The sequence below is a fragment of the Rhinoraja longicauda genome, chromosome 20, assembly GCF_053455715.1.
Source record: "Rhinoraja longicauda isolate Sanriku21f chromosome 20, sRhiLon1.1, whole genome shotgun sequence".
NCBI lineage: Eukaryota > Metazoa > Chordata > Chondrichthyes > Rajiformes > Arhynchobatidae > Rhinoraja > Rhinoraja longicauda.
The window spans coordinates 28,558,500-28,580,464 of NC_135972.1; the positions used below are offsets into that span (position 1 = coordinate 28,558,500).

At 39.0% G+C, this 21,965-nt stretch overlaps 1 protein-coding gene across 3 annotated transcripts in view; it reads left to right on the plus strand.

Annotated features, from left to right (window-relative positions):
- Positions 1-21,577, plus strand: part of cpsf6 (cleavage and polyadenylation specific factor 6) — a 37,176-nt gene extending 15,599 nt beyond the window's left edge. For 2 of the 3 annotated variants that reach the window (XM_078417308.1, XM_078417310.1), the window contains 3 exons: positions 3,449-3,602; positions 5,871-6,072; positions 18,981-21,577. In XM_078417308.1, coding sequence (XP_078273434.1) covers positions 3,449-3,602; positions 5,871-6,066 — 350 coding nt within the window. In that variant the 3' untranslated portion in view covers positions 6,067-6,072; positions 18,981-21,577. Of the gene's footprint in view, positions 1-3,448; positions 3,603-5,870; positions 6,073-18,939 lie in introns of all 3 variants that reach the window. The other variant, XM_078417309.1, reaches the window with a different exon arrangement.
- Positions 21,578-21,965: the final 388 nt, after the last annotated feature.

A 21,965-nucleotide genomic window follows, 5' to 3' on the forward strand; every position in this document is an offset into this window, starting at 1 on the left:
TTTCCACGCCCGACCACCGTGAAGGGCCTCCAGGAGTTCGTGGGAATGGTGGCCTTTTACCACCGATTTGTGCGGTCCGCAGCCCGGATCATGCGCCCGCTGTTCCACCTCATGGCGGGCAAGCGCAGGGAGGTCGAATGGACCGACGATGCGGTGGCGGCGTTCCAACACGCCAAGGAAGCCCTGGCTGCGGCCACGATGCTCGTGCATCCACGGGCTGATGCACCAACCAGCCTGACGGTCGACGCTTCGGAAGTAGCGGTTGGGGCGGTGCTCGAACAGCACACGGATGGGTGTTGGAAGCCTCTCGCTTTCTTCAGTTGGCACCTCAGCGGCGCACAGCGGAACTACAGTGCTTTTGACCGCGAGCTCCTTGCCCTTTACCTTGCGGTCCGCCACTTCCGCTATTTTCTCGAGGGGCGGACTTTCACCGCGTACACGGACCACAAGCCCCTCACCTTTGCTTTCGCCAAGGTTTCCGACCCGTGGTCAGCTCGCCAGCAGCGGCAGCTGGCTTACATCTCGGAATACACTACCTCCATCCGTTTCATCGGGGGTAAAGACAACCGGGTGGCCGACGCCTTGTCTCGACCCGCGGTCCACGCCGTCCTGCAAGTGGCCGATGGAATCGACTACTCAGCCCTGGCGGCGGCCCAGTTGTCCGATAATGAGATGTCCGCCTACCGTACCGCCATTTCGGGCCTCGGGTTGGAGGACGTTCCCTGTGGCACTGGGGGCGCGACGCTGCTTTGCGATGTGTCCACCGGGCAGCCACGCCCAATCGTGCCTGTTGCCTGACGACGCTGGGTGTTCGAGGTGCTCCATGGGCTGTCCCACCCTTCCATTCGGGCGACGACGACCCTCGTGGCTTCCCGTTTCGTTTGGCACGGGTTACGCAAGCAGGTTGGGCATTGGGCGTGCATCTGCATCCCGTGCCAAACTGCAAAGGTACAGCGGCATGTGCGTGCGCCGCTCCAGGAGTTCCCCTTCCCTCGCCACCGTTTTGACCACATCCATGTGGACATCGTGGGGCCGCTGCCGCCTTCTCGGGGTTTCACCTACCTCCTGACAATGGTGGACCGTTTCACGCGGTGGCTGGAGGCAGTTCCACTGCCGGACACGTGTGCCTCTACTTGTGCCCGTGCCTTGGCGGCAAATTGGATTGCCAGATTTGGGGTTCCGCTCGACATTACGTCCGACAGGGGGCCACAATTCACCTCCGAGCTGTGGTCATCCATGGCCCAACTGCTGGGGGTTAACCTGCACCGCACCACAGCGTACCATCCGCAGGCGAACGGCCTGGTGGAGCGTTTCCACCGCCAGCTCAAGGCCGCTCTGAAGGCCCAGCTCGTTGGCCCGGACTGGGTTGACGCGTTGCCGTGGGTTTTACTGGGTGTCCGCACCGCCCCCAAGGAGGACTTGGCCACCTCCTCGGCGGAATTGGTGTACGGGGCTCCGTTGACGGTGCCCGGGGAGTTCGTTCCCTCCGTCCAGGGTCAGGCAGAACAGCCCTCGGCCGCCCTGCAACGACTTCGGGAGACGGTGGGCTCGCTGGCGCCAGTGCCGACGTCTCGCCACGGTTCGGTGCGGTCACATGTCCCTTCCGCCCTGCAGGACTGTCCTTTTGTTTTCCTGCGTCGGGATGCCCACTGGCCACCCCTTCAGCGGCCTTATGAGGGACCGTTCAAAGTGCTGGAGCGGGGCTCTGCCACCTTCGTGTTGGACATGGGGGGGGTCGTCCTGAGACGGTCTCTCTTTCGCGGCTGAAGCCGGCGCATGTGGACATTAGCCAGCCGGTTCTACTGTGTCAGCCTCGCCCTCGGGGTCGTCCCCCGTCCCGGCCCTTACCCCCGGAGTTCCCGCGGGTGCCTTCCCCTGGCGGGGTGGTTCCGGTTCCTGCGCCCGCCGTGGCGCGCACACGGGCTGGCCGTTTCGTCCGTCCCCCTGTCCGTTTCGTGCCTTCGGTTCTTGGGGGGGGGGGGGTCATGTGGCGGCGCCCGGGGGCTAGGCCACTCCCTTGGTCATTCCACTCGGCACTCAGTGGACGGGAGGGATTAGGTCACTTCCTGGGTCAGTCCCCTTGGGTCAGGTGGTCTGGGACTATAAAGGGTTTGGGTGTGTCGACTCACGAGTTCTTGAGTGCGGTGTTTGGTGCCTTTGGTAATAAAGTACATTAACTACTCACCTGGCGTCTGGCCTGATTACCGCGGTGACCGCACCCACTACATTATTGTCGTTCAACATTAATTGGTGAAAACATATAATTAGTCTGTTAATGAAATTAAACTGCTTCCATTTGTAATTTGGAACATCTTGGCCCACCTTTCACAATTGAGCCATTACCAGACCAGAAATGAGGCTAATTTTACGGGGCAGTTTACAAAATTGGAAGTGGAACAAGAATGGCCTGCAATTGAAAGGCATTTTAAATTGTGAGAATGGGTCAACTACTGTATAACCATCGCGATAAAGGACCTCTACACAGGCGGAGCGAGGCTCCTGTTGCACCACCGCTCCACTTTTGCCAGGTTACCCAATGAGCTGACGTCACGTGTTGTGCTGCCGGTCATGGGGGCAGAGAGAGCACTGGGCCCCTCCCCGGCGCACCGCTTGTGGGGCTAGGGGCTCTGCGGCTTCCCGGCCTGTGAATTCCCACTTGTTTAACCCTCCCAATGCTGCATTCTATCCCTCCTGGCCTTGGGTTAAGCTTTACCTCCCCTCACTGGTTCATTGTGGACAACTGGCAAATATGGACACCACCTTCCCCCCCCTCCCTCCCATGGTCCATCATTGTGAGGGGTTATTGTATATGAAATTGCTGACCACTATATCCAGTCAGCGGCGAAGCAATAGAAATTGCCATTCATCTCACATACGGCCACAAAGCTTCACTGCGTTTTGAAATGTTTTCACCTTTCCTGACATGTTATTGTTGTGTATCCTATATATCATGTATTTTGCATCTAGCAGTGCTGTTGTTATCAATTAGATCAACAAAACACGTTAAATATTTCTGATCATTTGCCTGGAAGGAAAAACTAGATTTTAAACATTGCGCAATAAAAGATTACGACACATTCGGTGTAAAGCTTGCACATTATAAACTAAACTCCATGCAGAATGAATCTTTTGAGGTTGGCTAAGTTCTTGCATTAGTATGATCTGTTTTATAAAAATCAATTGCATTTTTCCGTCGAGTAAAATGCTAAGTTTTGCATGCATTTGGATTTTCCAATTTTTGCCTTGGCAAAGACTGCAATAAAGCTCCTGTCTAGATTTCCTCATTTAACTGTTATATTTTGTTCTTGAGAAGATAGTTGAATGTTGGTGCCCCATTTATAACAGTGCTGAAAGCTTCACTGGTATTCTTATTGCAAATTCTGGATCATTAATTTAAAAATCTGAACAATTCTAATGGTCTAATTGGTTTTTTTTGTTTCAATTGTAGGTGACTATGGAAGCGCTATTGAAACTCTGGTTACTGCAATTTCTTTGATTAAGCAGTCTAAAGTATCTGCTGATGATCGTTGCAAAGTTCTCATAAGTTCACTGCAAGATTGTCTTCATGGGATAGAATCAAAATCCTATGGCTCTGGGTCAAGGTAGGTTGTAATTTTCCATCTTTATCAAAGTTTGGAGCACATGCAATTGACCCACCAGAATAGAGAATATCTTATTATCTTGATACTAGTTTAGGTTAATAATATGAATGCACTTTGTCACATAAGTGAAAGGCAATATATAATTTGTCAAAGTTATCACTATGTAGATCAAAGCTTGCCTAAAGTTGGGTGGAATGGTTTTTCATGGAGAAAGTTTGCTTGCTTTGCTTTACAACAAGGCAGATGTCGAGAGGGAGCATTAACGAAAATTGCTAATTGACGAGTCATTGGTCGATTTGCTTTTCTTTTTGAGCACAAAAATGAAATTGCTTTTGCTGCATTGATTTTGTTGGGGGGGGGGGAATAAGTTTAATGGTCTCCCTGTCGCTGTTTAGCTGTGGTCATGAGGTCTTATTGCAATTGTTTACTCTCTTCTGTATTTACAATAACTTCAGTTAGACCAGTTGCATTCATTCATATACTTTATCTGTATCCTATGAGGTCGGTAGCATTTTCCAGCATAGAAATTATTTTTGGTTAAAAATATTTGTCGATGTGAGGAATTCATCTTAAGACAATTGCAGAGGTGCATCATGATTATCAATCTGACTAAATGGGGGTTAATATGGGTCAGTTTCAGGTGCCTTTTGTCATGATTTGTATAACTGTTCTATTTGAACTTTCAGAAACTTGTTTTGACTGTCTTCAACTAATTTAGCTCTTAGCTGAATTTAAGATATTGTCCTCTTTTGACTAAACAGAAAAGAGTGCAAAATGAAAAGCATTACATTTCTCTTGTTATACTCCTGCCTGAAGTCCCCACAGGAGCAAATTAATTTGAAACTGGTTTCAAGATTATCTTTTCTGTTCTGATGAGTCGGGTGAATCTACACTGAACCTGAGAGGCTGTTTTCTCTAGCTGCAATGTAGATCAAGGGACTTAGACACAGGATAAGGGATAAGCCAATTAGCATAAAGCAAATGTTAATTATTTCAGGTTGGAATGCTAAGATTGGAAGGTTGATTAAGAAGGTTAAATCGTTGGGTATTAATAGTGAGGTTGCAAGATGGATTCAACAATGGCTGAATGGGAGATACCAGAGGGTAATGGTTGACAATTGTATGTCAGGTTGGAGGCCAGTGTCTAGTGGAGTGCCCTAGGGATCTGTGTTGGGTCCACTGTTTGTCATTTACATTAATGATCTGGATGATGGTGTGGCAAATTGGATTAGTAAATATGCAGATGATACTAAGATAGGTGGTGTAGTTAGTAATGAAGTAGAGTTTCAAAGTCTACAGAGAGACTTGGGCCTTTTGGAAGGGTGGGCTGAAAGATGGCAGATGGAGTTTAATGCTGATAAGTGTGAGGTGCTGCATTTTGGTAGGACAAATCAAAATAGGAAGTACAGGGTAAATGGTAGGGAATTGAGGAATGCAGTGGAACAGAGGGATCTGGGAATAACTGTGCATTGTTCCCTGAAGGTGGAATCTCATGTGGATAGGGTGGTGAAGAAGGCATTTGGTATGCTTGCCTTTATAAATCAGAGCATCGAGTATAGAAGTTGGGATGTGATGTTGAAATTGTACAGGGCATTGGTGAGGCTGAATCTGGAGTATGGTGTGCAGTTCTGGTCGCCAAATTATAGGAAAGATGTCGACAAAATGGAGAGGGTACAGAGGAGATTTACTAGAATGTTACCTGGGTTTCAGCACTTAAGCTACAGAGAGAGGTTGAACAGGTTGGGTCTTTATTCTTTGGAGCGTAGAAGGTTGAGGGGGGACTTGATAGAGGTTTTTAAAATTTTGAGAGGGACGGACAGAGTTGACGTGGGTAGGCTTTTCCCTTTGAGAGTGGGGAAGATTCCAACAAGGGGACATAGCTTCAGAATTGAGGGACAAAAGTTTAGGGGTAACATGAGGGGTAACTTCTTTACTCCAAGGGTGGTGGCTGTATGGAATGGGCTTCCGGTGGAAGTGGTGGAGGCTGGCTCGATTTTATTATTTAAGAGTAAATTGGATAGGTATATGGATAGGAGGGGATTAGAGGGTTATGGTCTGAGTGCAGGTAGATGAGACTAGGTCAGGGAGAGTGGTCGGCGTGGACTGGAAGGGCCGAACGGGCCTGTTTCCGTGCTGTAGTTGTTATATGGTTATTGCAGAATTTTTACCTTGGGGGAATATAGTTTGTTGGTTGTTCAGTAATGTTAATGGCTGAAATACCAATTCGTTGAAACCGTTGCCATTAAAGAGTAAATAAATGTCTTTTAGAAAACGTGAGCGATCACGAGAGAGGGACCACAGCAGATCAAGAGAGAAAAGCAGACGCCACAAAGAACGCTCACGAAGTCGTGAACGGCATGATGATTATTACCGTGAACGAAGCAGGGAGCGGGAAAGGCATCGTGATCGTGAACGAGATAGAGACAGAGAGCGGGACAGAGAACGGGAGTATCGTCATCGTTAAAAAAAGGTGGGTTGGTTTCATTTGTAACTGGGCAAAGTAATTTTTATTTCTCTACCTTTTTCTAAAACAGATATATGAAGTTATTTTTATACAGTGGTTTTCAAATAGAAACGTGTGTAAAGTCACGAGCTGTTTAGCACTGAACTTTGGTAAGTGTTTACGAAGCTATGAATTGTCTTATATTCTGATTGCTAATTATGTTTACACTTTTATAGGTCAGTGTTGCGTTCTTTTTTAAAAAGAAATCTCGTTTGGGTATTGATTCACACATTCTATTCCTGTTGTAACTTAATTTTGTGTTATACATTGCAACCTGTTATCTTTCAGAATTTCAAATTACACAACAGATTGGGCAACATGGTGATTTATGTATAAATTCAAATAATGGGTTTTATTTACTTTTACATTATTGCCGTTCATTTTGTCTTCAGTGCCATTTCCAACAAATAGATGTGGGTTCTGCACAAGTTGCTGTACATAAATGTAGTACTGCTCACTTTCATTGGCCTCGCTCCCAGTGGGGAACAATTGCAATCGGAAAACAATGTTCCATGGGATTCCTAAAGATGGTCCTACATTAATTACAATGTTGCATGTTTCTACAGTATTAGGTCTCTTCTGATCTGGGCCAGATCATCTTAAAGACTACTGTTCCTGGGGAATCTGGCCTCCATGCTAGCTGCAAATGGTTCTCTGACCTCCCTCTTGGCCACTGCCCTCATACCACTCAGTCCTTAAACATTTCTAAAGTAAACCTTGCAGATCAAATTAATTAAATTGCAGGAATGCATCGGATAGAAGTAATTCTGTTATCTGAAGTCTAGTTTTGTGGTGTAAAGTATGATGAGTTGATCTGTGAATTTTAAAATCATTTGAGTTGCATTTTAATTTTTTCTGCAATTGTGATCTTTGATTTTTTACAATTTGAGTTCTTTCCCCAAATAAAAACTTCAGGTTTTGAGGTATAGATTTTTAAACAAGTTCACCTCAGGAATAAAGTTTTTTAAGCTAGGTCACATTTGAAGTATTGCGTGCACTTCTGGTCTCCCATTACGAGAAGGATGTAGAAGCTTTGGAGAGAGTGCAGAAGAGGTTTACCAGAATACTGCCTGTTTTAGGGAGTATTTGCTACAAGGAGAGGTTGGAGATGCGTGGATTGTTTTGTCTAGAACACCAGAGATTGAGGCGACATCTGATAGAAATATATAAAGTCATGAAGCATAGATAGACTAGGCGGAACCCTTTTCGCATGGTAGAGGTGTCTAAAACTCATGGGGAAAGCTGTTGGGGTGTGAGGGGCAAAGTTTATAGGAGATGTGCAATTCGAATTTTTGTTTTTACAGAGTGACGGGTGCCTGAAACGTGATGCCAGAAGTGGTAATGAGGCAGATATGATAGTGACATTTAAGAGGCTTTTAGATATACAAATGGATATGCTGGGAATGGAGGGACATCGTTCATTTTGAGGCAGATGAGATTGGTATATCTTGGCATTATGTTTGGACGACATTGTGGGCTGATGCTCTGTTCCTATGCTGTATTGTTTGGTATTCTAACTAAATCTATGGATAGTATGTATAATGGTCCATTCATAAATTCTAGGGCAACCATTTTTGAAGCTTGTGGTCTGAAATACACATGGATGGGAAAAGAAAATGAGATCTAGTTATCCTGTGTATCCTAGCAACCAGTCAATAACTTTTCCAGGAGCTTTGTGACAAATTCCTTGTTCATCTTTGTGGCACTCATTAATGCCTGAAAAATGATGCATTTGGGAGTTTTGTTATTTTTGAAACAAATTGACTTGCATTAAAAATATTGAATAACAGGAAACCTTTTTGTTTAATGCTGTTTTGCAGTCTGCAACTCTCCAAGTTTACTGTTTTTGTCAATAGCATTCCAATTAAATCTTATTCTCGAGTATTTTAAAAGGATGGATGCAGGAGGATGTACAATTTTATCCTACAGGTAAACTGATGCATTTGTGGAATACCTCTGGGTTTTTTGAGGGTGGGTAACTTTATTGGGAGTTGAGCTAAAAGATTTAAATGAAAACTAAATGCAATCTTGGGCTACCCAACTGATTTTGCTAGTCCTGTTGGTAGAAATTGATGAGTAAAGTACCCTTTTTGAGAGATTTTGCAAATCTAGACAGCAGTATTTCTGCCAGTAAGAATTTACAAGTAAGAAATTAATTGTTCCGTTTCGGGGCATATGACAAAACTCTTGACACTCTTAACTCTCTTGTTAGAACTTCTGAAGAGATTCTGTAATAAGATTCTTGATAATGCTGTTTTTATCGGAGATATTAGTCCCTCACTTAACACAACGCTGCATATAAAAGTGTCATATTATGAATTGTCTATGAATGGTGCAGAGTTGATCAAACCTTTTTTCTGTTGAAGTTGGTGAGTGTAGTGTTACTGATCATACCATAATCACAATCCCTGCTTGGATTTTTTTTCTGGCATAATCTTTAAAAAGCCACATTGGTGAAGGCTGCTTGAATGTATTGCTCATATGTAAATTATTATTACTTCACTTGTACATCATAGTCACATTAATCAATCTTTTATGAAATTTTGTTGTAATGTTCTATATGTTCTAAGTTGTAATTATCTTTTGCACTCTGCAGAGTGCAATTAACATCGTGAAAGCAAAAAAAATATTTTCCTTATTTGAGTTGCATTCATAGTCATTCAAGTTTGTGGGTTCTTTTCACTTTAAGGTATTCCATTTTACTAAATTCATGGTATCTAATTATTCAATACTCTTGAGTATTAACATACTTTCAATAATAGTTTACATCAAAATTGAATGGTGCCACCTAAATTACCTTTTTTTAAGGGTTCTGTTGCAGGACATTTCAGGAAATTGGGTTCTGGATTTGATTGCTTCTGCTTACTTGGCTTGGTTGCACGAGATTTAAAGGTTTAAATTAAATTACCCACAGTGAAGGGAAATGATAACAATGAAATCTATAGTGTCTTTTCATATTGTCACATTTGGCTGTTAATTTGCTGCCTATTATTCCTTAAGTCTGCCGGCCAGTTATTCACCCTTTTCAATTTTAGCCCCGTAGAAGATTTGTCTCCCTTGCGGGATCGATACCAGTTTACAGATCATTTTCAAGTTTTCTGTAATATGGTAACAATTAATTGTTTCAATCTAATACTTATGTACACTTTAAGCCTGATTGAATGCTTGTTAAGGAACTGTTTTCCTGTGTGACAATGCTACTCCTTCAAAGTTAAGAATGACTGTAATGAAAATAATATTGAATATGAATTGTGCACCAATGTTTTGCTGCCTTAAAGCTAAAATACCAGAAAACAAGCATTTTACATATGCAAGCTACAATATTCATTTTGTTCATTTCTTAATTAAAATTCATGGTTTATATTTTAAAAATGTTGAAAACTGCATGTTATAATTTTAGCTGCTTGATATTTCCTACATTCACTGTGGCTGGCCTGTAAATTACCTGCAACACAAGTCATGTAATTGCATTGTGGGACCTACTTTAGAAGGGGTTTTAAAAAGTTGCTGTATCACATATTTGGGGACATAAAGAATTGTGAAAGCAGCATGAAGTGTCAAGTCAGTAAAAATGGATGATGCTATTTTTCCTTAATGTGCAGTTACCTGAATTCATTAATGTAATGAGGTAATTGAGTAGAGCAATTCAGAAATTTAACTTTTTGTTGTAAATACAATGCTACTATTTAAGCCCATTTCAGTTTTACAAAAGTTGCTCCTTGCCATGTAATAAGTAACTTCTTGGAATTCTGGAGGACGGGTTAGTTATTAAGAGGTTTTTTTAATGTCTTATTTGTTGCATTTATTTTTCTCCACAAAAGATCTAACTTTTCATGGTGCTCAAATTCAAGTATCTGTAGTAACAGTGCCCTCCATAATGTTTGGGACAAAGACCCATTTATTTATTTGCCTCTGTACTCCACAATTTGAGATTTGTAATAGAAAAAAATCACATGTGGTTAAAGTGCACATTGTCAGATTTTATTCAAGGGTATTTTCATACATTTTGGTTTCACCATGTAGAAATTGCAACTGTGTTTATACATAGTCCCCCATTTCAGGGCACCATGATGTTTGTGGCACATGGCTTCGCAGGTGTTTGTAATCGCTCAGGTGTGTTTAAATGCCTCCTTAATGCAGGTATAAAAGAGCTCTCAGCACCTGGTCTTTCCTCCAGTCTTTCCATCACCTTTGGAAACTTTTATTGCTGTTTATCAACAAGAGGACCAAAGTTGTGTCAATGAAAGTCAAAAAAGCCATTATGAGACTGAGAAACAAGAATAAAACTGTTCGAGACATCAGCCAAACATTAGGCTTACCAAATTAAACTCTTTGGAACATCATGAAGAAGAAAGAGAGCACTGGTGAGCTTACTAATCGCAAAGGGACTGGCAGGCAAAGGAAGATCTCCACAGCTGATAGAAGAATTTTCTCTCTAATAAAGAAAAGTCCCTAAACACCTGTCTAACAGATAGAAACATTCTTCAGGAGTCAGGTGTGGATTTGTCAATGACCACTGTCCGCAGAAGACTTCATGAACAGAAATACGGAGACCACACTGAGAGATGCAAACCACTGGTTAGCCGCAAAAATAGGATGGCCGGGTTACAGTATGCCAAGAAATACCTAAAAGAGCAACCGCATTTCTGGAAAAAGGTCTTGTGGACAGATGAGACGAAGATGAACTTATATCAGAATGATGGCAAGAGCAAAGTATGGAGGCGAGCTGGAACTGCCCAAGATCCAAAACATACCACCTCATCTGTGAAACACGGTGGTGGGGGTGTTATGGCCTGGGCATGTATGGCTGCTGACAGTAGTGGCTCACTTATCTTCATTGATGTTACAACTGCTGATGGTAGAAGCATAATGAATTCTGAAGTGTTTCGACACATCCTAGCTACTCAAGTTCAAACAAATGCCTCAAAACTCATTGGCCGGCGGTTCACTCTACAGCAAGACAATGATCCCAAACATACTGCTAAAGCAGCAAAGCAGTTTTTCGAAGCTAAAAAAATGGTCAATTCTTGAGTGGCCAAGTCAATCACCCGATCTGAACCCAATTGAGCATGCCTTTTATATGCTAAAGAGAAAACTGATGGGGACTAGCCCCAAAACAAGCATAAGCTAAATTACGGGTCTGGCAGAGCATCACCAGAGAAGACACTCAGCAACTGGTGATGTCCATGAATCGCAGACTTCAAGCAGTCATTGCATGCAAAGGATATGCAACAAATTACTAAACATGACTACTTTCATTTACATGACATTGCTGTGTCCTGAACATTATGGTGCCCTGAAATGGGGGGACTATGTATAAACACAGCTGCAATTTCTACATGGTGTAACCAAAATGTATAAAAATACCCTTTAATAAAATCTGACAATGTGTGCTTTAACCACATTTTTTTTTCTATTACAAATCTCAAATTGTGGAGTACAGAGGCAAATAAATAAACGATGGGTCTTTGTCCCAAACATTATGGAGTGCACTGTATGTATAACTTGAACTTTGGTGCTCTGAACATAGGTTAAATACTGTTCTGTATTTACCTACGCAGTCTTCATGGCCTTATGTGAAATGTATAAATCATGACCTGTCCTGATTTTCCATTATGTTATGAGCACCTAAGTTGGATCTTGACTGAAGTCGGCATTTTCTCTATCTTGCACTGCCTCTCGTTCCTTTGCATCCCTTTTGGTCTTCTAATCACAGTTGCTGTTGTCCTGCTAGGAAAACATGGCTTCCCTTTGTAGTTGGCTAAATCTAATTTAACCTTCACTGATCTATTTAAAAAAAAAATCTGATTCCTTTAATTTAGAAAATCTGGTAATTCAATTCATTTCATCTATCCAGGGATTTAAATGTTTAAATCTGTGCACATTGGACTCATTCCAATTTGTACCTTTCATGATATGCTTATATCAAATGCCTTTTTTTGAAAATTAGTAAACCTGTCTAGTTTGCTGAGGATTTTTGTATCCGTTTTGTACTGTGCCATTTTCACAAAGTTGCAGAAAATTTCTATTTCATCTTTAGCAACTATTTAGGCATGTCATGTCTTAAAAATTGAATGGGATACCAATGGTTGTTTTGAATACAAAATTAAGACATGCAATTTGCATCAGAAACTATCCACACTGATTTGAAAGCCAGAGATTTGTGCAAAATATTGTTTAAAAAAAATGTAATTTCTGTAAACATTGTAAGCTGCTTTAATGTTGCCTGTATAGTATCGCTTAAAATGACCTGTCAAATGGGCATGAAAAATTGCTTTGTAATATTTTGAATGTGGTCATAAGTTAAATTCAGTAATTGTCCCTTTTGTCATTTTTGAAGTTTTAAATATCAAATCCTTATGTTCTTGACCTTTTTGGTTGCTTCCTAATTTTATCTGTGGATTATAAATGTTCTGATAATCCTTGAATCTTAATTTGGTTGGGTTGAATGCAATTTTTGGTGGAATAGAAATTAATTGCATTGTTTTGTGATCATAGTTGGATTTTTTGCTTCTAACTTTTTTAACTGGCCAAATCAATTGAATCTGTACTTGTCCCCAACCTTGTTTCACTGGAAATTTTGCTTAGAATGAGGACAAAAGCTACTTGCCTATCAGCTGTATTCTATTGAACAAACATATTTGCTTGTTTCTTTATAATTGCAATCAAAGCTTTAAATGTCTTACAACAGCTCCAAAAATACTAGTAGCCTGGAACGCAGTCATAGTTGTAAGTGATTGAATCGTTGTATATGTCTATTTGAAGAATTTTAGAACTGTCTTTAAAGGTCTGCTCATGATAGATTGCATTGTAAATGCTGGTCATCTGAATATTATTTCCATTGTTGGAATCAATAGTTTATTTTTGAATTTTCTTTAATTTTGATTGGCACGCATACAATCATCATGAGACCTTATTTCCCATTTTAAGATCCCAGGTCATGGATTTTCCATATTTCAATATTGTGCACTTAATAAAATTGTTGGATGTAGATTAACACATTGGTTTATTCATTTAATGGAAGTTTACTTTCAGCATTATCACCATCTCCCAAAGGTTGATTGCTCCAGCATGGATTAAAATAAGGGTGGTAGAAATAAAAACTGTACTGTGAGATTGTGACATTTAATGTTTGCCCTGTTACACAATTAAGCCCTCTTATCACATGAAATTCCTTCAAATCTGTTGGCTATCATTTGCCACTTGTCAATGAATTGGGCATTAGCTGTTTAAATTATTTCAAAGTCAGGATAAATACGATACGATAGAAATTGAATAAAATATATACTTTTGCATTTAACGGAATAGGTCAAATAACTAGAATTTAGCTAGTGTTCAAAAGGTCTACAGATTACTTGATTCATTCATTTCTATTCTGATCTGTTTTGCCGTTAGATTTGCTTTTCTGCCTGTTGGCTGCTATAATGCCATTGGAGATCGGTTACACAATTATCAGCTAGATTTTATATACACCTAAATTGAGGAATGAGATGAGTGAGAAGAAAGTTTATTAGAAGGACAATTTGGAACATTAAGCTTTGAGCACCATCTCAAAAGGAAAGTGGAACAAACATTTGTCTTAAATTCCACTTTGCAGCACTTGCTGTGGTGGTGGTGTTCTTTTAAGCAGATAATGGTAGCTATTTGAAGCAATAGTCAAGGCATGGGTTCAAACGTTGAGATGAAACGTGCAAACTGGAGGAACAGTATCTCATATTCCACTTGGGTAGTTTACAACCTAAAGGTATGAACATTGAATTCTCCAATTTCAAGTAATACCCTCCCTATCACATCTCCCACCCCATTACACAGTCACCCTGTTCTTTACCATGCTCGTCTCCCGTGTTCCATGTTTCCCTTTCACCTCCCCCGTCCCCTTCCACCAATGTCTCACTCTCTCCATCTTAATGTTTCACTCATCCTCTCTCCTTATCTGACACCTTTATGTCTCCATCTCACCTCCAGTCTTTGTCAAGAACTGCGCCATCTGTCAATCACTCCCCCGCTTCTGTACCCACCTATCACTTGCCAGGCTTTGTTCTGCCCTCTTTATTTTTGTCCAGCGTTCCCCACTATTCCAATCAATCTGAAGAAGGGTCATGTCTATTCCCTCCACAGATGTTACCTGTCCTGTTGAGTTCCTCCTGCACTTTGCATTGAAATATTGAGCACCTAAATGTGTGCAAATTTCACCTAAATGTGTGCAAGTATAATGATCAATTCATGTTGTACACTTTGGATAAGGTACTTCATGAGTGTTTAACTAGATTAAACAAGATTGTCCTGTTTCACAGCTGCAGGATTAACAGATCTAGTTTCCACCACATTACATAATGGTTAATTTGAGGGATTTCTGAAGTATTTGTAAACTGGTGTTGAACCAGATTGTGAAATAATTCTGTTCACAGCCAGCATTTTCCTGAAGCTATACTTGCAGCAAGAGTTGCCTTGGCCTGGGGCAATAGATCTTGAGCCATGCCCCGGACTACCCTTTGACCTTCAAACATTTTATCGTTCTCAAAGGTCTAAGTTACTTTTATATGTCTGATCAGAAACAGTTTAAACATTTATGGATTTAAATTACTTTGTAAAAAAATATACTTAATGTTAGAAATTAAAACAACATTTTTAAAATAGAGGGGAAATAAAGGTATTAAGGCCTGTAACCTGATCCAAATGATTGGGTTACGTTACATGTACTAGCCATGGGTGATCTGAACCAGATGCAAAACGGGTCCTCTGGCTAGTCGAAAGGCAGCAGGACCTGCATTTAACCCGCTCGCTGCAATCTTGTGTTGCAATGTGCAAGCTCAGAAGTCAGGAACAAGCTAATTTCAACACTGTAATGAGCCAAGAGTTCTCTACTGAACCAATGACTGGAGACCCAAGAGACTACATATGCTAGAATCTGAAACAAAAACAAAACTTTAGAAGAACTCAGCAGGTTGAGCAATTGATATCTTGCACCCTTTGTCTCCACAGATATTTTTGGCCCATTGTGTTCTTCCAGAATTCTGTTTTTGGCACTAAATGAAGATTTTGCCCCAGTTAACTAGAATTTATTTAGACTTGACATGTTGTCTTTTTTGTATGAATAGATTTTCTGCATAATACAACATGGTAGATTAACTCATTGGATAAACTAACTATATTAAAGTTACTTCTGCAAGTTTGAAATTTAAGTTCTGTACTTTACTGCTGTGCATGACCTAAATAACCAACCGCTAGCTTCCCTGGCATCTTTTGATTGGAAAAATCACTTGCAAATTGTATAACTTGCATACCCTTTGAACAGATCTTATTCTGTAAACCATATTTGAGAAATGTTTAAAGCGTGAACAAACTGTAAATACTGTCAAAAGTCTAAGAAAAAGGGTAGTGGGCCATTCCATTCTCCCAATCAATAAGAGCATGGCTGAGCAACTTTCCTCTTCCAATTTCTTAGCTGCTCCCCAGGAGTATTGTTCAGTTTTGGTTATCCTGCTCTCGGAAGGATGTCATTAAGGGTGCAAAGAAGATTTACGTGAATGTTACCATGACTTCAAGAGGGGTAAAAATCATGAAGGGAAGAGATAGAGTGAATGCACAATATTTTTCCAGGGTTGGGGAATCGAGAACTAGAGGGCATTGGCTTAAAGTGAGAGGAGGAAAATTTAATGGGAACCAGAGGGACAACTTTATGGAATGAGCTCCCAGAGGAGGTTGTTGAGATAGATGCTATGACAGCATTTAAAAGATACTTGGACATGTACATGGACAGGAACAGTTTAGATTGATATGGGCCAAATGGAACTAGCCTAAATGGGGCTTCTTAGTCACCATGGATAAGTTCAAAGCCGAAGGGACTGTTAATGTGCTCTTTAAGCGTTGAATCTCATACTGTATTAAATCTTGGCTTTAATGTAATGGAGGTAAATACCTGGGGCAAGGAAGTTCAAGGATTCTCACAATCCTTTGAGAAGGAATTATTTCTCATCTCAATTTAAAATACCATGAAAATGGGGGAGGGGTCGTTTATCCTGTTTTGAAACAACAAAACTTGTATTTTAATAAAATTGCCTTTTGTACTTTGAAACTCCATTATGTACAGCTCCAACACATTTACTTTTTCCTAAGGCATTCGCTCGATACATCGGCCTTTCTTTAATGTTGGCTTAGCACAATTACAATTGTATCCAATATTTGTATTTTAGACCACCAACATTTTAATTTAACCTCATCAGATCAGCAAACAAGAACTTTGTTTTTTTTCCATTATTTCATTACTACTAACTTGCAGAGTAAATAACACACATTCAATGTTAATTAAACATTACAATTTTACGTGGAGGGTCGAGAAATATTGATCAGAAAATTTTCTTTTGGAATAATTAACTGATTCTACACTGGGCAGAGGTTTCTTTTATGGGGTTGATGGCATTGATTCAGGTCAAGTTACTTATTTTTATTGTCATCGGAGTTAGCAGTCCATGAGAGCAAGTTTAGTTTAGATACAGCTGAGGAAATTAGAGCCAAAAATGAAGAAACAAGATGACTGGAAAGACTATTTTTAAAAAATGGAATTTTAGATAAACTTTTGATCATTTTGTGAATCTTGGCAAAAAACTTTGTTTCCTATTTTGTATGGGTTCTTCATTTCAAGTAGTTATTGCGAGGATATTTGAAAGTCTTGAATCAACAGTGCTGATATTCATGTTTTAGTTTAGGATTATTCCTTTAATTTGAATCTGGCGTGTTAATGTTGAAATTGGTATCAGTTTTAAATGTGTTACTCTTGGTGTTAGCAAAACCATATAATTAAATTTGATTGTTAATGTGTAATTTATTGCAGGAATTGTTTTCCTACATTTTACGAGTTTTGTACTTTAAGATAGGGTATCTGCAATTAATGAACATTTTCAATTCATTGATGTCACGATTCACAGTTCATTTGCATTTGAAGTAATTGTGATTCCATTAAAGCTAATTGTTGTCAAATTCTAACTACAGCATTAGTTACTGGATGCATCTTAAATAATGTTTTAATTTGAATTATGTAATCTTAAATTCTGTAGTGTAACTGTAATACTCTTTTCAAAATCAATCCATGTTGGAGCAATTTAAACAATTTTGTTGGGGGATGTATGGTGTGTTGCATGTGTGAAGGATTGTCGTGCAGACTAGGGGAAATATTATCTCATGGAGATTATCTTGTGCATTCAATTATAAGTGTTTTTATAGTGTATGTCAGGTGAATATTGAAAACCTAGTGTTGGTAGATGTGGCATTGCAACATTTTTAGATTCTTGCAAAACTGGAGGTATGATAAAAAAAATCTTTGTATGGTCTTGAATGTTTTCATATTCTGTATCAATTTAATGTTTTAATGCTAACTTGAGGTATAAAACAGCCTGGAATATAGCTTAAAAATTGCTGCTTGAGGCCAGCTCAGCAGACCACTGACATATTTTATGTAACGTTTCTGGACAACATAAGGCAAAACATGGTATCTGGCAAACTATTTTTTGCACGTTAGATCTGTTCAGCAGTTAGGTTCCAAGCGTGAAGGAAGGAACTGCAAATGTTGGTTTAAACTGAAGATAGACACAAAAAGCTGGAGTAGCTCAGCGGGTCAGGCAGCATCTCTGGAGAAAAGGAATAGGTGATGTTTTGGTTTGAGACCCTTTTCTCAGACTGAGAGTCAGGGGAAAGGGAAACGAGCCTTTCCCCTGACTCTGTCTGAAGAAGGGTCTCAAACCGAAACGTCACCTATTCCTTTTCTCCAGAGATGCTGCCTGACCCGCTGAGTTACTCCAGCTTTTTGTGTCTATCTTGGGTTCCAAGAGTGATACAACTGTATATTTTTACTTTTCCTGCTATTAAACTGGATTTATAGCTGACAAATGGTTAATTTATTTAGCAGTAGTTGTAAATAATTTTGGGAAACAATGAATACAGTCCATGTAGGAATGTGCCTGTTTCAAAATGTTAAATCGTTTTATTGCTGCCTTTCCAGCTGAAAATAATTTAAATGGAACAATTTAAATTAAGTTTTGGTTTTGAGTAATCAATGTTTGTGTGTGTGGCTATTATACCTAAACTCTATCCTTGTCCCTTAGTTTAAGTGTATTGACCATTTGACACCAACTATTTATCAGTTCTTGTCTTGAAATATTCTTATTAGAAAGGTTATATTCTGAAGTAAATGAGCCCACTTGTGACCTTTTGACCTAAGGCAGAATTGTCCTATGAAGTTTTCTCCCTTCGGATACAGTTGGGGATCTTCTGATTTCTTTACCCACTAACATATTCTTGAAAGCCATCTGTGGGTACTTGCTTTCACAGCAAGGATTATATAACCAGCAGAATATCTTATTGCATACTTTAGTCAAGTGTATCTCTTTACACATAAACATGTGGCTGTTACCTCACGAACAATTTAGAAATAACACCTTTTAGCCAAATAAATCGCAATCCTATTTGACAAGGAGATACTACATACACAGTTAGTGGGTGAAAAGTCACATTCGGGCTCTTCGTTTTTGAAATGTTTTCAAGTGAGTCAATGATAATTGAAAACTGTTGGTTTTAATTGACATTTTTTATTGTGATTTTAAAAAGAATACCTCTGTTAAATTTACTGATGTGTAATATTGGTCTTGAAAATGCATATTGTCAGCCTTTTGGAAACATGTAAACAGAATCTGAAGTTTCCACAATGCTGAAAGAATGTCATTGGTGTGCATCATTTAAAGTCTAATGAAAGTTGCTGTTCAAGTTACCAATATTAATACATGTGCATGATTTACTGAGGTACATATTGTATGGTGTAAAAATATGTACAATCATTGTCAGGGAAGAACAAAATCTACATCATGAATTTTGACACATTACAGCTGTCTGAAGAGAAACGTCTCCAGATAAAAGAAACAACAAAGCTCTTCACATAAAAGACTGCCCTTTATCCATCTGTTGGAATTTCATGATTGAACAGGAATTCTCAGGCTACGTGGTTAAATGGAGCAACAGTAACGAATAAAGCAAATCCACTGTAATGGTAACTGATTGCTCAATATTTTTTTTTATGTTGCTTGATTAACCATTTTATTTGGACACAACCTGTGTGACTTAAAAGTTACTAAAAGCTTTGGCAACTCTTCGTATTCTAAGCGTTAGACTACATGACGTGTAAACAATTAAAAGTCGTTAGCTTTACTGTTTTTATAGTTCTTTCATCTTGTTTTCAAAATTGTTACAAAAATGTTAATGTTCAAATAATGACTGTAAGCAGCTCAGTTTCAGTTTATCAAAATAGATGTACTATTAGTGTTGTAATAAACTGTTAAATGGATCCTATGGTTGTGTAAATTATGCAAATTCTCATTCTGTTTCTTAATGTTGAATCATTTTGGCTGTATGTTGTGATATATTAACTTGATAAATTCCAACATGTATAATTTTCCCTTAAATTTGGCCCTTTAGCTAAAATCCCATTATCGATTTAATATAGAAGCATCTTAATGTTTTAAAAGACATCCAGATGTGGTTGATTCAGAATATTTTAACAAGAGTTCTCTTCACATTGGCCATAAAAATCTCAGCAATATAATCTGTGACAAACGCTACCTTTTTATAGAAGAACATTTCTGTTTTGTATGTCAAACATAGTATTTGGATTGAAATTTTAATTTTAGTGGAAGGATTTGTCCTGATTTACGTTTTTATATGCCTCTATTACCTCATTTGAGGAGAGGATTTGTTTTAATTTAATGCACACTATTTATTTGGGACTGCCAAATACTTAAGATTTTAAACTAATTGAACAGATAAAAGACGATCTGAATACAGTTAGCAAATAGAAGCCCAGGATCTTGTTTCTTGTAATGGAAATTGAAAGCTACTTGTTTTCATTTTGTCTTGAGTTTGAATTTTAAAAACCACAAATTTCTACACGCTGCATTTCCCATTTTGTGAATAGATTTCTCACTTTTGGTAGAAGATGCAGTATATGTTCAGTATTTTTCTATAGTGCTGGTCTCAAAATCAGCTGAAATGGTATCCAAATACTTGGTCATAAGGGCAGTATGTGTAGATTAACTTTTGATGGTTTTAATGTTCTTGTACATATTCAGAACAAAGCAAGGATAACTAACAGCTTTGACTGTCTGTATATTAGTGATATTTTTTGCACTGGAAATTCAAATGTCAAATATATGAAAGGCAATTATTTGGCCAAATGCAAAAATGTTTAAGCTGTTTGAAGAAAGATTTGGCGCTGAGGTGTGATCGGTTGAAGTACATGTCAGTTGAAAGATGGTATGTCATGAGTTTCTAAAGTGATGCATTAAAAACAATTCGATGGGTGACTGTTTACGACAGTTAGTACTATTTGACTTTGCATTTTGGGCCCTTTTTGAGTTCTAAAAACCTCAACTGAGGCTTGGGACTTGGCTCATTCCTTTTGAGAATTTCTCCCCCTCTCTACGGAACATAATGTGCTTTATAATGTTAGCTTTATAGGAAATATAAACTGAATATTTTCTCTATCCCACAGATTGTATACCTCCTTTGGGCCAATAACTAGCAGTATTGATGGTTTCTTTACAGTACTTTATATTCTTTAATGGCCTCAAGTCAGGTTTACATTTAGATTTTCCCTTTCGCTATTTGACAGTGCGATGATTGAGAGGGCATGTGGTAGAAAAATCCAGTTATACTATATTTAATCATTACCTTTAAGAATCTTTTTTAACGATTCCTCACTGTAGTGAATAGTTTAGGGTGGTTTTTCCTAGGACAGTCCCTTGAGTAAGGTTTACTTTCCAATATCAGGTTTGTTTCCTTTCAGGCTAAGGTAACCTTTTTTGGGGTGTGGCTGGAATGAACGGGAATATGGTTGGTAGTGTTGTAAGAGATGGGATGAAATTGGAGCAAGAGTTGACATTCATATAATTTTAACAAATGCTTCATTGTCTTGTGCAATAATAATGTGAATGATTTTAATATTGCAAAAGTCAGTGTCTACCATATTCTGGTTTTTTTTTAAAGAAGGTAACTTTTTGTTCAGTTGCTGGAATGCATTTGGTCTGAATTAGAATTCGACAAACGTATGTTATTAGCTGTAAACGTAGAACATGTGCATCATGAAATAGCTGTATTAAGAAGCAGTATAATGTATTTGTTTTGGTGAGATGTTGTAAAAGAAAAGTATTTTTAGGAAACCGTAAGATAGCTGTATGAATGTTAACATTTTTAACACTTGCAAGCTGTTACCAAGAAGCCAGACTGCACAAATACGATTTTCAACTACAGGTATGAAATTTACAATTAAGTGGTATTTAAAATTTACCAAAAATTATCCTTAAAGCACGTGTCAAAAATAAGACTCAGGTAAGTAAAGTTATTTTCTAAAAATTAAATGTGGGTATTTTACTTATCTGCTTCTAATCATTGGCAAAGCACTTGTTAATTTTTTTTATACAGTTTTATACAAATAAAGGGATTTTATATAAAATTGTCTTATTTGTATGGTATTTGGTTAAATTTACAAATGTGTTCAAATAATAACATTTAAAATGAATATTAAATATTTCAGTTTTGCATTGTTTTGCAGATCATGCAAATGCAATAAATGTTGTCAAACTATTTAGCTTTAGTTCAACCGAAGGTTTATTTCTCATGCTTAATCTGAAATATTTCTCTTGATACCTAATTAAAATTGGGTGTTTACCTAGATGTTACGAGGAGTTCCATTTTTGTTGGTGTGAAATCCGTTTAGGCTACATTCATGCATTTGCACTCACTAAACTGAGAACAAAGCACGTAAATAAATAACTAATCCTTCCTGCAATATAGGCAAAACCGGGACCTAAGCAGTTAAG